The 17,187-nt window shown below is 45.3% G+C and overlaps 1 protein-coding gene across 1 annotated transcript in view; it reads right to left on the reverse strand.

Moving 5' to 3' along the window:
• Positions 1 to 17,134, reverse strand: part of HUNK (hormonally up-regulated Neu-associated kinase) — an 84,899-nt gene extending 67,765 nt beyond the window's left edge. Inside the window, exons 1-2 of the mRNA XM_023519718.1 lie at positions 17,029 to 17,134; positions 1,025 to 1,317 (exon numbers count right to left, since the gene is read on the reverse strand). Of these exons, the coding sequence (XP_023375486.1) occupies positions 1,025 to 1,317; positions 17,029 to 17,055 (320 nt within the window). The 5' untranslated portion in view covers positions 17,056 to 17,134. The remainder of the gene's footprint in view (positions 1 to 1,024; positions 1,318 to 17,028) is intronic.
• Between the last annotated feature and the right edge of the window lie 53 nt (positions 17,135 to 17,187).

Consider the following 17,187-nt stretch of genomic DNA (forward strand, 5'->3'; position numbering starts at 1 on the left):
TAAACATATACGTGTCTGTATATGCACACACAACATACTTTATGCCTTGATCTCGCTTTTTAAAATGAGAATCCATTAAACACGAGTCCTAAATTTTCTCAACAACCCAGAGTAATTATTGATTATAATTCCAGGAAGGAAGAACTACGCTTTTATTGGTGAAGTCAACACTTTCTCAGGAGGAAAAGAGGGCACTTTTATTTTCTTATTTTATTCTGGGATCGCACTAAAAGGAGACACCCGCCCCCAACAATCGCACCACTAGAAATGTTGTGTCCAGTGACTTTCCTTATGGAGCTCATCCACAGGAGGGAACAGGCTTTTTAAATTTAAAAAAAAAAAAAAAAAAAGTTTGATTTTCGTAATTATTTGCAAGGTTGTTTTAGCTTATGGGGAACACCTTTCACTTTCAAGGGCCAGTTCACCATTCAAATGGTGATTCAATTTAACTGAAGAAAACAGCTATTGAGCAACAAGCATACATAATACAGTAAATTCAATGAAAGCCCTATCTCTAGCTCTAGCTGAAAAACAGTCTCATTCCATCCTAACACTGATGCTTCCCTTCAGGCTCCTGAGCAGCTGGTCTCCTCATTTTGCAAATAATGAGAATAGCAACCAACACTTACGTGGCCCTTACTGTGTACCAAACATGGTCCCAGCTCTTTCCATTTATTAACTCGTTACGTTCTCTATATTAACCCTTACTCCAACCACAAAATAAGTATCGTTATTTCCATTTTATAGAAGAAGAGACCAAGGTTCAGAGTGGTTAAGTAATTTGGCAAGTGCCACAGAACTATTAAAGGGTGGAGCCAGGATCCCGGACACACTGCCTTCAGATGCCACTCTCGTAACCCGACACTAGCATTAACCCAAATTAACACAAGACAACTTCATGGAGCAAAGATGAAGAAGAAATGTAAAACATGCTGCAGTGCTTCAGCCTTGCTTGGAGCATGCCAAAGCATGGTGCCGCCCATTCGGCAAAGAACCGCAAAGGTCAGCATGGCTCCGCCCTTACCTGTGGACCACCCCTGCCCGGTGCAGGTGCTCCACCGCAGAGATGAGCTGCCTGATGTATCTGCGGGCTTCAGATTCCTCCAGCCGCTTCTTCTCGTATATCTTGTGCATCAGGTTGCCCCCAGGACACAGCTCCATGACCAGGTAGTAGCTGTTTTCCGTCTCTAAGATATCGAGGAGCTGGGTGATGTTAGGGTGGCGGATCATCTGCTGGATCTGCCCCTCTCGCCGAAGGTTTTTGGTGACATAGGTGTCTTTTTTGGCCCTCTTTTTGTCAATGACTTTTATGGCCACCTAAGGAGACACCAAGAACACGGCCGTCGTCAGACACTGCAGGCAAAGGTTATGCTCTGACGATTCACAGAAACCCTAGGAAAACACACAGCTACTTTCTGTACCAGGAGAACAACACTATCTAAAATAGCATCAAGGGAAGAAAAGAAAAATGTAACATCAGCAAAGATCAGAAGATTCAATTATTAAGGAAGAGAATGAGATTTACTTAAGCAAACTTGAATGGTCATCTGGGAGGCTCAGAGAAAGGTCAGTGTCAAACCTGGTTCTTCACAGGGTGAAACACCAAGTGCTCCTCCAGTTAAGGGCGTCTCCTCGCCCCCTCAGGCCTCGCCACCATCCCATGCCACCACTTCTGAGAAAGCCAAAGCTGCCCCCATCTTCGGTTTGAGGGTGCGGTTGAGGAGCTGGGGGATGCGATGCCCAATGACACAGCACCCCACCTTCCTCTCCGTCCTCTCTCTGCCCTGCACCGAGCCCTCAGGCCAGGCTGCTTCTGGCCTCTGGTGTTTCCCTTTTTCCTCTAGGGAATTACCACAAAGGCTGACTCCCAGCCCTCTGTCTGGACCCAGCCTGTTGCTACTCCACAGCTGCATCTCAACTTACCCACGGGACGCCTCTCCTGGGTCATTCCCCCACTGTCGACAGGTGACATGTGTGGACCCTCTAGCCTTGTACAGAGGGGAGGGAAGGAGGAAGGGAAGAACAGAGGGAAGGATGGAGAGATGGAACGGAAGAGAAATTGTCTTTTCCACCCAAATCTGTACCCCTTTCCTTTGGTGGCGGTCACCTGTCCACTCGCCAAGCCCCAAATCAAGCACACCATTGTTTCGGCCTCTCCTCTCCTTACATCTTCACTCCTCTCTCTAATGTGACCGGCCACGACAGCCCTGTGGGCTCCTTCTGCTAACCACCTCTCTCGCCTGCTCCCCTGATCATGACGCCCTCAGTCTGCTTCATTTAGGACCTTGCCTCCCAGCATCCAGACACACCGTCTCCAAGCGAGACTCAGGCAACCCGAGGGACATTCTTATACAAGGCCACCACCACCCACCTGGGTGCAGGATGAAAATGGCAGACCTTCCATTTCCACTTATTTCCTTTTTTGATAAGTATTTGTTGTAACTGTTTTATAACAGTTATTAATAATATCTATTAATGCAGAAGTATGATATGGGTCAGTAGATAAATGCTTAATAAATGATAGATATAGATGATACATACATATTGCAGTAAGGGATTCAAATGCTATTATTTTGATATAGGATTGTGATTTAAAAAAAAAGGAAAGAATAAAAGTCTGGCCACCACTAGCCTGGACTATTGCATCCATGTCCTACATCTCATCCTTGATGCTCATCCTGCCTCGAAAATAATGAGTCTGGAACTCTGATTTCTTGCTTACAGCTCTTCAGGGGTGCCTGCCTACCTACAGGGCAAGGTCCACGCTCAGCCCAGCACTCAAGCGTCTCCATCAGCACCAGCAGCCCCGCCGCTGTCCAGCCCTGACCTCCGGTTCCCCAGGCGGCTCTCCTCACTCTCCCAGAGCACACGCTCAGTTGCTCTCCAAGCTCATACTCACACCACCCCCATCACCCAGTCACAGGCCCCTCTTGGCGCCCCGCAACCGGCAGATGCTAACTCAAGTCCTAGCCCCTTCTAGAGAGTGAGTCCCTTTACCTCTCCTTCCTTGCTGTGATGCCATTTAAACCATTCATCCTTCAACTCAGGGACTACTCTCTTCCTCACCACACACAATACTTCATAAACAATGTGACCAACACATTACATTACGGAGCAAATCAATGGATTTTTTTTTTTTTTTTACCATTGAAGCAAAAATAGCTGTAAACAGCTTACTTTGTTCTCTCTTCTGGAAAGCAGCCTCTCTTTTTTTTTTTTTTTTTTAATTGAGACACATTGCATATTTCAAAATGATTATTGCAGTAAGTTTGAGTTAATATCCATCGCCACGTGGGTCAATCCAAGGCTGGTGCTACCTGCCCACAGAAGTTAAAGGTACACTCTTGCTGTGTTTTGGCCTCAACTAGTTCAGTAGGTGCTAGACTAAAAGCTTTTTTAAAACAGTACTCATTCATACACACACACACACACACACACACACACACACACACACACACACACCCATCATCTCGTGGGGATGGGGAGAAAGACGGATGCTGAAGCGTACAATTAGATTCTGTCTTTGCTGGAATCCGTGTTACAATGTTTTAAAAATTACACCCTTTGGCAGTGAAATTCTTTAAAGTCCTATGAATAAACAATAATCTGAAAGCCTAGCAGTCATACGATCTCCCTTTTTAACGGCACACAATTACTATGAAGATAATTTATTTAGCTCTCTAATTGTCTGTAGTAGGTTATGGAACAGCCACCCAGAGTCATTAAATCCTAATCTCTGGGATGTGTGGATGTGACCTCATTTGGAAAAAGTAAAGGATTCTAAGATGAGATTAACCTGCATTATCCAGGTGGGCCCTCGATGTCACGAGTGTCCCTAAAAAATGGAGGCAGAGAAAGAGTTCACACAAATACACAGAGGGAAAGGCTGTGAAGAAGGAGGCAGAGATGGCAGTGACAGGAAGCCAAGGAATGCCACAGCCACCAGAAGCTGGAAGAGAGCAAAGACGATGCCCCCTAGAGCCATCGCCGGGGACGCGACCCCGGCAACACCTTGATTGTGGTCCAACGACATGGGTTTTAGACTCCTGGCCTTCAGACTGTGAGAGAATAAATTTCCGTTGTTTTAAGCCAGCGAGTTTGTAGTAATTTGTGACAGCAGCCACAGGAAGCTAACACACCCAGTCACCCCTTGGTGTCTTGGTTCCCAAGTGCTTCTGGTTCTGAGAGTCCCTCCATGAACACCCTGCACTCTGAAGCTGCTCCCTGGAAGGTTTCCTAGTAAGTCTGTTTCCGTTTTCAAACACCGGCTTTTCAACAGGCTCTTTTTCATTCATCCTCTAAACTTGTAAGCTCCGCATCGGTAATACTAGAAAAAGGAACGGCGTTCTTCATTACACAAAATCGTTTAATCAACTTTGTCCGTAACAACTGAAATGGGAAACACTGGGGCAAGGTTAAGGAAAAGGCAATGACCAACTAGCAAAGGGAGGCCTCTAATTCAATTTGACAGTAATCAGAGATTTGCGGGCAATGATTCTACCAGGGTCAAGCCTGGGCGGATGATGGGTCTCTCGTTGAAAAGATCAACTGCTTTAAAGTCAGGAGGGTTTTAAAGAGTTTTAAAGTGAAGCCTGCATAGACTCGTTGAGGACCAAGCCCCAGAACCAGACCGGAAGACCTGGTCCTCGAGCGTGTTGAGGGAGGGGGTGACAAGGGACTGTCTAAGCTCAGATGTCATCCCGAGCACATCAAGGAAAACAATTGTGCCACGAAAGGTCAATAAAACAAAGACTCCAGCTCTTCAACAGATCCAAGTTGCAAAGCCTCCCAAAATTTTACAAAGTAATCTGTCTTCAAAGATTGCCCCCATATCTCCAAGACAAGGAGCAGAGTCTGGTGGTAGTGGGCAATGTGTAGAGATTATCACAGCTCAATCGAGTAATGCATCTCTCTCTCTTGTTAATTAAGAAATTGCATTTCTAACAATATGACGACTCCACCCTCCTCTTCACCACCACCCCCCACATCCTCCGCACCCTCCAAAAAAAAATGCCTACTCATGATGGATAAAATCAGCAAACTAACTTTTAAATAGCTAAGTTCATAAGAAAGAGAAGGAAATCCCCCAAGACTTCCCCCCGCCCCCAAAAAAGGCAGATCTAAGATGACTGGGTGGCAGCCATGGGAGTGGAGGAAAGGGCCAACTGCAGGCGAGCAGATCCTGAGGAAGGAGAGGAAGAGGTGGATGTGTCTGCTGCGCATGGAAGGGGAGCACCACCCCCCAACATGGGAAAGGAGGAGCAGCCAAAGCGGGGGGTCCCACTTTATCGAGAGAGGGGCCATGGGCAGAAAGAAGTTTATGCTTAATGGCCCCTGTTACGTATTAGGAGAAAAAAATTATAACATAAAATTGGACTTAGCATGAGGAATGCACACAAACACATGGCCCCAGCCACGGCACACACTTCCACAAACCAACTGGTATCCAAGATAAGGTAGGTAAAGCACTTGCATGACATCTGGCTCAGAGTTTAGTGCTCCTTAAATTGACTCTTATTAACTGTATTATCGTTACCATTTTACTACCACTGAACCAACTTACAGAAAGGGTGAAAAAGCCTTCGAGCTTAGTTCAGCTAAGAGAAAAAAATGTGCATTTCCTTGACCTGCAGTTTTAGCATATGAAAAAAGACGCCTGAACCACATTTCAGTGTTTCGAACTCTCCGGAATAGAGTTGCTTTTAAATCCCAAGGCAGTGGTTTAATATCAGTCTAGTCTCTCATCTTCTTTAAATATTGACTTAGTCAAGACTGTGTATATAGGATCAGAGTTAACGGGATTTAAAATTCATCCCTTCATTCTGGGTCACCCTTCATCGCCTTTAAAATTCATTACTCTGAAACACATCAAGAACTGTTGATAAATCCAACCTCCAAAATGAAAAGGCAGATGTAAAATGGATTTTCCATACAACTGAGAGAATGAAAAATACTGATCCAAGAGACGACTCTTTAATATCACAAAACATGCATATATGTTTTACCCATTATATGACATGTGCTGTGTTTTCGAAAGTTTATAGTCTTTCTTTAATCAAAGCGACTTTACACCACAATGTTTTAAAGAATCGGAATGCACAGGGAATAGTGGGCCCTGATCAGCTGAATTTTCTTTTTACATGGAAATTAGGCAAAAAAAGCTCTTTCCAGAACACTCCCATTTCTTAATGACTACTGTTATGTTAAACTCAAATGAACCTTTTCTTTTTGGGCAAACATTTATTAGGCATCTAAAATACACTCAATACTGTTCTGCCTGCCAAGTGTACATTCTGAAAGAGACGTGGATCTTCAAGCCCATTTGTGGGGATAATTCGGATTCTTTATAGGGGTTCAAGATTACCATCTGTTATGGGCTGAACTGTATCCACCCCCCAAAATTCAGGTTGAAGTCCCAACCCCCAGTGTAACTCTATTTGGAGATAAGGCCCTTAGGAGGTAATTGGGGTTAAACGAGGTCCTAAGAGTGGGGCCCTAACCTTCCACATAAGAGGAGACACCAGAGATCTCTCCCTCCACACGAGCAGAGGAAAGGCCGTGTGGGGACACAGCAAGAGGATGGCCATCTACGAACCAAGGAGAAAGGTCTCACCAGAAACCAATCCTACAGGGACCTCGTTGGACTCCCAGCCTCTGCAACTATGAGAAAATAAATGTCTGTTGTTTGAGCCCCGCAGTCTGCAGAGCTCAAACTTGTCATGGCTGCCAGACCAGACTAATAGACCATCTGAGCATCATACAATTCTGCAGGGTCCCTTTATCCTGCAGAAGAGCAAAAATGTTAAGTAAGAATCGAGAGCTGATGAACGTCCTCTCGCCGAGGGCTGGGGTCAGACCTTGTCGCTGCTTTCCTGACCTCGCTCCGGCAGTTCCGCAGGTAGCACAGCGTGGAGCTGGGCAGGCGGGCTCCAAGGCCCAGTGCCTTGACCTCGATGCCTGTCTCTGCACTTGGTTGCTTGGACTTCTCTAAATTTTAGTTCTCTCATTTTTAAAAAAGAGGGGCTAACAGGGCTCACTGCATAGAGACGGTGGAGGAATGAATGAGGAATCCCAGGAAGGGTGGTAAGCATCAGAAGCATTCATGGAAGCCTTCAAGAAATGTTCACCGTTAGGATTTGACTGTTTTGTGCAAAAAGAGCGACTAGAAACAGAAGCCAGGGGTGCCCCACCCCACCCTTCCCCTCATCCCTGCAACCGGCTCCCACCCTGACCACTGCCGGAAGTTTCCACCAGGGTCCCTGCTGCCCTCTTGACTGCCTCGTCCAGGAAGTCAAGTCTCTCCTTGCCCCTCTGTACATTAGGGACATACTGTCCATCTCCTCTGCTTCCATGACTTGTATGAGTGTCCATATGCTAATGAGTCCCAACACCTACATCCTGCTCACACTTCTCTTCTGGGCAATGACGTACGTGCCTGTGGACGTCTCCACTTGAATGGTCCATGGCGCCCTCAAACCCCTCACCTCCCTCTGTTCCTCTCTGGGGCTCCCCAGCTCGACCTATAGCACCTCCCCTCACAGGTAGCCTGAACCCCGATTGTGTGTCCTCCACCTACCCCACCCCTAGTCCCACACCTAGTTAATCACCAGGGCCTGTCACCTCCACCCCTAAGGTCTCCCCATGCCCTCCCCACCCCCCATTCCCCTTGCTGCTCATTCACCACCCTCCTCTCTCCCCACCTCTTGTCTCCTGCCCCCACCCACCCCTGCCTGGAATTCACTCCCACACAGAGCTCTTAGGCGACCAAACTGCCCCTTGTCTCTCTGGCCCCAGATGACAGTTTGCTTCTTCACTCCTGACTGGCTCAGGCCACCCTGCACTTCCCCAGCTGTCACACCAATTACACACTCTGCACTGCTTGGAACACCCTCCACTGAAAGTTCCAGGAGGGCAGGAGCTGTATCTGGCCTCCTCGTTTTTGTGTTCCCAGCTTCTAGCACTGTGCTTGGCTCACTGAGAACAAGTGAGAGAGGGAATGCATGAAGAATGAATGAATGAGTGAATGAATGGAAAACCCAACCAGCCTGCTACGGGCAGTCAGTACAGTGAGTTCTTGGTCATCTCTCCTCCTGCCTTGAGTACATCTAACCACTGGACCCTCTTCCGCTTCCTCAGCGACAGTGCAGGGAGACCAAGGTCCTTCCCTTCGACCATTAAATTTACAAAATGCAATGCCACCTATAGACACGGTTTCAGCTCATGCATGATTGTGATGCAAAGATGCAGATGCTCCCTTTGAGAAAGGTCGCCTTCTCATACAGGCTTCCCTGGTCAGCCCAACGACGCCCGCACCCACGCCCTCCACCCCAACGTGGCACTCACAAGCCCTTTACTCGGCTCCGTTTTTCCACTGGGTTACACAGCCCAGTCCTCACTCGGGGCACATTCTCTCACCTCTACACCCTCTTCCCAGACTGTGTGAGCGACCCCACTGGATCCTTCTCACCCTTTTTCAAACCTCATGCTTTTCCTAGCCACTCTCCTAGAACCCGCCCTGCTGACACCAATCCCCCTTGTCACTTTAATGGTGGCTCACCCCGGCAAGCCTAGTGTCTAGCTCGGTGTCAGGAATGGAGAAGGGGCTTGACAACCGTGTCCTGGACGAATGGCACAGACAATGCATGTACAGGCGACGGAAGGAAGAAGAGAGGGAGGGAGGAGAAGTGGACGGCTACAGCCCTCCCCAGTTACAGAGCTGTCTTGTAGAATCCGCTTTGGACTGGACGGAAGCCAGACACTAAATGTTCAGGCTAGAAAGTAGATGAGAGGACACCACTGAACAAAGGACATTGCAGGTGACCCTCTCTGGGGGAGTCAGAGCAGAGAGAGACATTTAGGATCACTGCCAGGCTGAAGGCGGCGGACCGTGGTCCCCTGCTCATCACATGTAGACTGGAACCCTCCATCCGTCTGGCTTCCTAAGAGCCTGGCTGAGAGCTGGGAGAGGGGGTGCTGGAGAGATGGCCATGGCCAGCATGGACACATGTTGCTTGGGGACCCTGGTGTTCCATCAGGAGAAGCCTCGTTCTTCACCAGCCACCCCTCATGTCACCCTAACTCCCTCTCACCCCAACACTTAATTCTGGGCTGTGCCCCTGACGAGTACCCTTTTTCCCTCCCAAATTTGTCTGAACCATCAGTCACCCTCTCCAGAGCAGCCAATCTAGGGGGACAGGAAAGTTCCCCAGAAGCGAGAACCAGTCAAACGCACCCAGAATCCAGTTTCTCCTGGAAAAAGAGCTAAACTCTCGGCGATGCCTGCAGGCCCAACATGCAGCAGCCTCTCTCTCTGACCTCATCTCCCTCTGCTCTCCTTCCCCGTCTTCCCACTGGGCGGCCTTGGCCGCAGGCTCATGCCTTCGCCTCCAAGGCTTTGCTGAAACCTCACCTGTCAGAGAGGCTCCCTGACCCACCTGTTTATAGCTACACTCACCTGGCACTCACAACTCCCTAACCCCAGTCTATTTTCCTCATCACCTCTTAGATCCTACAGAACTCATTAACTAAGTGTGGAACCCGTCTGACCCGCGGAAACTCCAGAAGGGAAGGGACGGTCCTTCACCTTCTTCACTGTCATGCTCTCGGTGTCCACGACAGTCTCTGGCACATAGACAGCTCTCAACAAATATTCCCGGAATGAATGAATGAATGAATGAATGAATCCAAGTGCAGTTGAAAGGAAAAGATTGTGTTAACTATATTTGAATTTGTTACGAACTAAAAAATTGTGTGTCTCGCTCTGCCCCCCGCAGCGCCCCCCCACCACTAAATTCATATGTTGAAGACTTAACCCCCAATGTGACTATTTAAAGAGGTAATTAGGGTTAAATGAGAAAATAGGGAATGGGTCTCTAATCCAATAGGACTGGTGTCCTCATAAGAAGAAGAAGACACATCAGAGATGTACACACCCAGAGAAACAGCCCTGTGGGGACACAGTGAGAAGGTGGCCGTCTGCAAGCCAAGGACAGAAGCCTCAGGACAAACCAAACTTGCCGACACCTTGATCTTGGGCTTCCAGCCTCCTGAACTGAGAAAATAAATTTCTATTGTTTCAACCTGTGTCAAAATACCTAATGTATGGTATTTTGTTAAGGCAGCCCTAGAAAACTCATACGGAACCTTTATGAAAGTTAGTAGCAATGACAGACTGGCTTGCTTTGTAAATCACATTATAACAATAAAACCTGGGTGACAAGGCTGGATGAAATGAATTGAGCAGGGGTGAGCTAGGGAAGATGCCCCAAAAGGCATTAAGAAAATGACAGGGACCAAGGTCTTGGAGGCTCCAGGCTATAAACCCAAGCCTGAATTTGGTGTAAAAGAGTTGAAAACTGTGCTGATTAGCATGACCCAGTGGGAAGGTTTGAAAATAAATTGGTTTCACGCCTTCTTCCAAGAAACGATATGTGTAAATGCACACAACGCATCCAAGTGGAACGTGCTCCTGTGTGGAAGATACTTATTTAACAGAAAGCAGAAAATATCCTTTTGCTGGCTTTGTAATTAATTTCAGGGTGGTTCCAATTCACAGACAGTTGATGCTAGACAGCAAATACACATCACTGTCATTTATAGGGGCCCATTAATTGCTGCTATTTATGTAGCAGAGGAGACAGCTTCTGACCCCTGGCTCCCTGCTGGCCACCCTCCCGCTGCTCTGTGTTAAAATCTGTCTTTTTGTAAATGAGGGGGAAAAAGTTTCCTTCCCCAGTTTAAACAGCAGAGCTCATTAGGACTGATCGTGGCAACCATAACAGAAACCAGTGCTGAGTAAAGGCAAAACAGCTCGACTCTAGTCGATGGGAAAAACACAGTCAGCTGGCAAAGGCAGGGCTGGGAGACTCTCCCACGCCCGTTCCACGGAGTTCTGAAGCCACAGTCACTGGGATTGTTTGCGCCCTGAATCTAGCTCCAATTCTGAAAGCAAATCACGTCCTGACATGCTGGAAATATCCTGCTGGTGAGAAGCCTGAAACTGGTTCCTGCAAAGGAGGAAAAATGTAACACGGAGAACTTCAAGATAGCAACGTAGAACTACTAGCTCGCACCTACAAGGGCAGTCACTGTGCAGTTGTTGGAATTCCCACCGAAATCCATCTACCTAGTTAGAATGAGCATGCTTCCTTCCTCGTCAAAACGTACTTCTCATCCACAAGGATAAAAGGAACCCCAAATTTCCTGCTCAGTACAAATTTATCAAAACCCAGGAATCTAAAGGGGAGATGAGGTACAAATTAAAAAAGGCGATGATAGAATCTTTGTTTGGTTTTGGAAAAGAGTCAAACAGGCCCAGCTCAGTAGCAGATTACAAGTGTTTTGAGACCATGGGTAATTAATTCATATTGGTCTTCCCACAATGCTTGGCTTCTGAAGCATCAAATACATTGACTCAGTAAATATATTGGTTAAAAAACTGAATGCCCAATTGTCTCAAATACCCTCCACCTCTGATCCCCCAGCAGCCTCTGACTGACCTAGTTCTCTTCCAATTTGGACCCATTTTTAATTAACCAGAATATAACTCGGTGACCATAGAGGGAAGCCTCAAATGACATCATCTAAAAGCAAACAGATCCATGGACTCCACAAGATAACGGGTTGGTTACACACGACTAGCCCTGGCCCTCACCAGCCCTCTGCCCAGCGGACACCCCACATGGACAGCCTGCACCCCGACCACCCCAACCCACCCTCTCCATGATCACACTGGTCCCCATTCCTCCTCTAAGACAATCTCTCGCTGTGCTCCTATGCAGAGGCCATCGCCATCCCCAACTACCAACTGAGCAGTTGACTCCCTTCCTCCCTCCCCCCGCACCCGGCAACCAGTCACCAAGTCTCTTCTGGAAGGTTCCTTCTTTCCTCACCACCCCCACTGCTACCGGCCAGCCCCCTAAGGGCTGCCCAGGGCTCCCCCAAGTCTCCCCGCTGCTCCCTTCTCCACCTGAGTTCCCTTCTTTGCCAGGGCTTCCTTGCCGAGGATGGCAACCATTATGTTCTGTGCTCAGAAATCTTTAAAAGAAACAATTCCTTGACGAGAAATTAAAAATCCTTCATTGTCTGGCACCAAGTCCCCTGACCCCGCCTCCTCCCCGCTTCATTTAAACAAAGCTGTGCTGTGACGAGCTTCCATTCTATCGACTTTCGTTTACCCCGATTGCTTTCAATCAAAGTTTTCATTCTTTAAATGTTTTTACTCATAATAGTCATAGTGAGACAAATAGTCCTTAAATAAGATTCTGTTGATTCTTTTTTATTTTTTTTTTTTAATTTTTGATTTAAAAAAAAGACACCTAACATAAATCAACCATAATTAAGTACACGGTTTAGTGGCATTAACTACACTCACACTGCTGTGCAGCCATCACCACCGTCGTCTCCAAAATGCTTTTCATCTTGCAAACTGGAGCTCTGCACCCGTTAAATACTAACTCCCCATGACTCCCTCCCCCTGGCCCCTGGCGACGACCATGCAATTTTGCTTTCTTTATTTTATTAATTTCCCCTTTTTCCCCACACCCCAGCCTCTGATAACCAACCACCTTTCTTCTACCCTCGTTACCATGAGCTTGGCTTTGTTTTTAATTCCACATATAAGAGAGATCATGCAATATTTGTCGTTCTGTGTTTGGCTTATTTCACCTAGCATAATGTCCTCCAGGCTCACCCATATTGTCACAAATAGCAGGACTTCCTTCTTTCTCACGGCCGAATAATATTCTATTTTATATTCTAAATAGAATGTAATTTATGTATTTCATAAATTTTACATGTGTATATGATCTAGTCATCCATCCATCAACAGGCATGTAGGTTGCTTCCATAACTTGGCTACTGCGAATAATCCTTAACCAGATATTTTACATTCTTTTTTTTCATACTACGTGCAGTCCAGTGTGTATTTTACACTTACAGCACATCTCGATGTAAATCCAACACGTCTCCAGTGTTCAAATTTCACATGTGACAACTGGTCAGTGTTGACAGTGCAATCGTGGCTCCATGTCTTTGGTTAAGTCACTTACTTACCATCTGAGCCCAGGACCCAGCACAATGCCTGAGATGGAGCGCTCAAAAAAAAAGTCTGGAGAAGGAAGAGGAGGAGGAAGGGAGGAAAGGAAGAAATGCTCTATTTTCTCATCTGCAAACTGCGTATGAGTTTACCAAACCCACAAAGTTGCAGCGAGCGTGAAATCATGCGTTTGGGAACCAAATCAGACTCAGCACCCCAGAACTGAGACATCCCAGGCAAGAAATTCAACCTCAATACTCCCCAGATTGATTATTCATCAGTAAAGCAGGGCAATAATGGTGGCCAAGGTACATCACATAAAATGTTTAACACACAGTGACCGTTCATTAAAAATAAAAAAAAACACAAAAAACAATAGTGACAATATAGTGAAATAAGAATATAACTGATATATGCAGATGATGCTATGGGAAATAAGAAAATCAGTCCTGTGGGGAAGGGCGGGGAGGGAGGGTGTCTCATGGAGACCTCCAAAGAGAAGGGATGTGCTGCTCAAAGTAGATCAAGAATTCACCACCCTCCCCCGCTCCAGAGGACAAAGGCCAAAGGAGGGAGAGACTGGTGGTCCCAGGAAAGCAGTTGAAACAATGGTTGTGTACTAACTGAGCACAGGAACCCTTATCAGCCCTCCCGTCTCCTGCCCCCAGGATGCTGGTGACCCTTTCACACAAGGTCCTCAATAAACATCTGCAGATGGCTTCTCTATGCCACTTGCACACAGGCCTCCTTCCTCTCCACTGAAATTACTCATTAACTACCAGGGCTAGCCCGGGTGCCAGTGTTCATCAGAAAGGGAAAACCAGGTCTTTTTCCCACTCTGCTCATTTATACTTGTACATTTATGGTGTCAGTCTGTATGAAAGCTGAATTCGTGACCCTGCAATGACACCATAAATCCTCCTGGCCTCCCTTCTGCTCGCTGGGAATACGGAATGCTCTGCCTCCACTGACAGCAGATAACGGCTCTCAGGAGGGGCAAGGAATTCACGAGCAGATAACAAGGGAACTCGGTGGGAGGGGTGCGCGTGTTTGCACGCTCGTGTGCACAAGGTGGGGGCTGCAACGGAGACTGCCTTGGTGAAACCATAACACCCAGCACTTGACACCTTTATCTTTTTTTTTTTAATACAAATTGTTTTTCAATCATTTTAGTGAATCTCTGCCAATGTATGACTTTGCGAGGGCGGCCATAACAAAGTACCACAGGCTGCGTGGCTGCAACGACAGAAATTTATTTTCTTATAGTCCTGGAGGCTGCTAGGTGTCAACAGGGCTGGTTTCTTCTGACACCTCTCTCTTTGACTTGCAGATGGCCACCTTCTACCTGACTGTCCCTGTGTCCTCACATGGTATTCCCTCTGTGCAGGTCTCTGTCCTAATTTCTTCTCCTTATAAGGACACCAGTCAGATTGGATCAGGACCCACCCTAGTGACCTTGTTTCAATTTAATTACCCGTTTAAAGACCCTGTCTCCAAATATAGTCACATTCTGAGCTACTGGGGGTTAGGACTTCAACACAGGAATTTGGGGAAAACATAACTCAGCCTATAACACCTAGTAAAACGTCTCACAAATTTTAGTAATAAGAAAACGAGGAATTTAAAGGAGACTTGCCAACACTCCCAAGTGTAAGCATTGTGACTTGAGTAACCTCTGCTCCAACAATCACAGTGCTTTGGGGTTTTTTTTTTTGCCTCTGTCACCTGTTTCCCTGTTTATAAATTTCAGTAGAAAGTTAATAATTTACCATATTAAGTTATAACTCACCATTTTAAGTTATTAACTTTGCTACAAATAAACATATCTTTTGCATCTTAATTTTGGACATCTACCTCCTGCTTATCTTTGAAAAAGGAGGCTGCCATCTTTTTTATTTGCATTTGTCACCTTGGGTTTCTTTTTCTAACCTGCTTTCAGCAATGCACAAAGTTTAGGAAACAGCATACAAAATATGCTTTCTACACTTTACCATTTGTTCCACCATTTGAAGTTTAGCAAAATGTAAACAGAGACAGGAAGGGGCCTCAAAAGCAGACCCAAAAAGATTTCTGAAGCACATCCATGTTGGGAATCTGCCAGAGTTTCAATATTTGAACTTAAAAAGCCAATAAATCCTTTGTGGTGAATAGTCATGATGTGAATACTGGACAGAAAGCTGTGACTAATTACTTAGCTTACAGGAAAAGGGTTCTAGGAAGAAACGGAACTGGTTTCTGACCCCCTCCTCCACAAAGAGGTCTTTAAAACTCTTGCAGTAACTTCAATTGTCAGGTGAAAAATTCACACCCTCCCCCAAAGAGGCAATTTTTTCCAATAACGTTGTTTAGTTTTCTTATATGGTATCATGACTTCAGAGTAACATTACCCAAATCATCTATGAAAAAAAAAGAAAAAGAAAAAGAAACCAACCATCCTTAACCAACACTCTTCATCCCATTAGATAATACCTGAGTATGTTTTAGAAAGACTAACTTAAAACATTTCTCTTATTTTTCCCTAAAATCTTTCTCATCTTGCAAAAGCGCAATTTTCTTAGCAAAATCCCTTCGGAAATGTGACCCTTGAAGACAGGATTGTGCATTTCGTTTTGTTTTCATTAACAGAAGGAGGTAAATGGTAGTTAAGTAGCAGTTTGGAGGACTTTCCCAGGGTCACGCAGACGGTGTGGCAATTCTCCGACTGGAACACAATTATTCCGATTCTATCCAGGACACCGATGTTCAGAATTCTCTTTAAATAGAGACTTCTTACTCAACGTTTAGTCAACTGCCTGCTGTAAAGGTAATTTTTTTTGGCAAGAATGAGTTAACTTGTCTGGCCAAGAATTAAAGTTATTTCCAACCCAACACTATTTTCAATATCTAGCAAACAATTTTTTACTATCCCAATGACGAAAAAGTAATGACACAATATGAGTTATACATATACAGCAAGATGAATATTTATAGAATAAAGTCCAATAAAAGAATTATGTTTCCCACTTAAAAGAACATGATTACTAACTATAAAAATACATTTTAAATTCTGAGATATCTTTTTTTCATTTTTGGAGGAGGGGTACCTGTGATTACAGTCATTATTTTCAGTTTATTATTTCCTATCCTACTGGGTCTCATTCTGCGAATTTGAGTTAAGCACTAGTTATCTATTTCTACTATCAAAATTAATGGAGCTTTGTTATGCCAAAATCAAGCTGGAAAGATTTTAAAAGTGTTTTTCGTAGGAGGCAAGACTAACTGGTTGTAAACCCCACCGCCTCTGTCTACAAAAAAAAAAAAAAAACAACTCCGATCATTATCATATTTTTAAGTGGATCAATGGTGATAATCTCATTATGTTGAACACATTTTTATCATTACATAAAGAAAAGATTAACTAATAGTATGAACTGTATTAAAAGTTCATGTTGTAATTAGGCATGAGTCTCCATGGTCTAGATAAATCAATCAATCAATGCAGGCAACTTAAGCTACGTAAATAATCAAACCAGCTGGGGATCCATTTAATGATCTAAATTATCTAGTTTAGTTGTCTATAAACATAAAATTAATGAGCTATTCGGACAATTGCCATTTCTTTGTCAACTGTATAGTGTGAACACAAATAAAAAGACACATGGAGGCCATAGTCACCAAACCATATAAATCTCAAATGGAACCAGCCCCACGTATTAAGTACTTAACAAGCAAGACATTTTATGTGCGTTGTCTCATGTAACTCCCACGACTCGAAAAAGATCCTATTACTCTCCCTTTTTACAAGCAAGGAAACTTGGTTTACACAGATTGAGAAACATACTCACAGGTGGCCCAGGTAAGGCATGGTGCAGGCTGGATTTGACTCTCAACCCACAGCTAAGCTGCTTCTTGTCATGGCTGCCCAAGTGGGTTATTTGATTATTATAAACAGCGAAAGCAGGTAATTAATTCAACGTAACCAAGAAAAACAAAAACAAAACAGATTATCTTACTTTCCACATTGATCGTGTTAAAAGCATAGTTTCCAAATCTCTACATCCCTCCACTGCCTAACGAGACGTCCTGTGCCGTCTGTCCCAGCACAGAGGAAGTAGTTCCATGACACCGCTTACCCCAGGATTTGGTTAACAGAGGAAGACACGGCACGGGTG

Source organism: Pteropus vampyrus, unplaced genomic scaffold, assembly GCF_000151845.1.
Source record: "Pteropus vampyrus isolate Shadow unplaced genomic scaffold, Pvam_2.0 Scaffold233, whole genome shotgun sequence".
Classification (NCBI taxonomy): domain Eukaryota; kingdom Metazoa; phylum Chordata; class Mammalia; order Chiroptera; family Pteropodidae; genus Pteropus; species Pteropus vampyrus.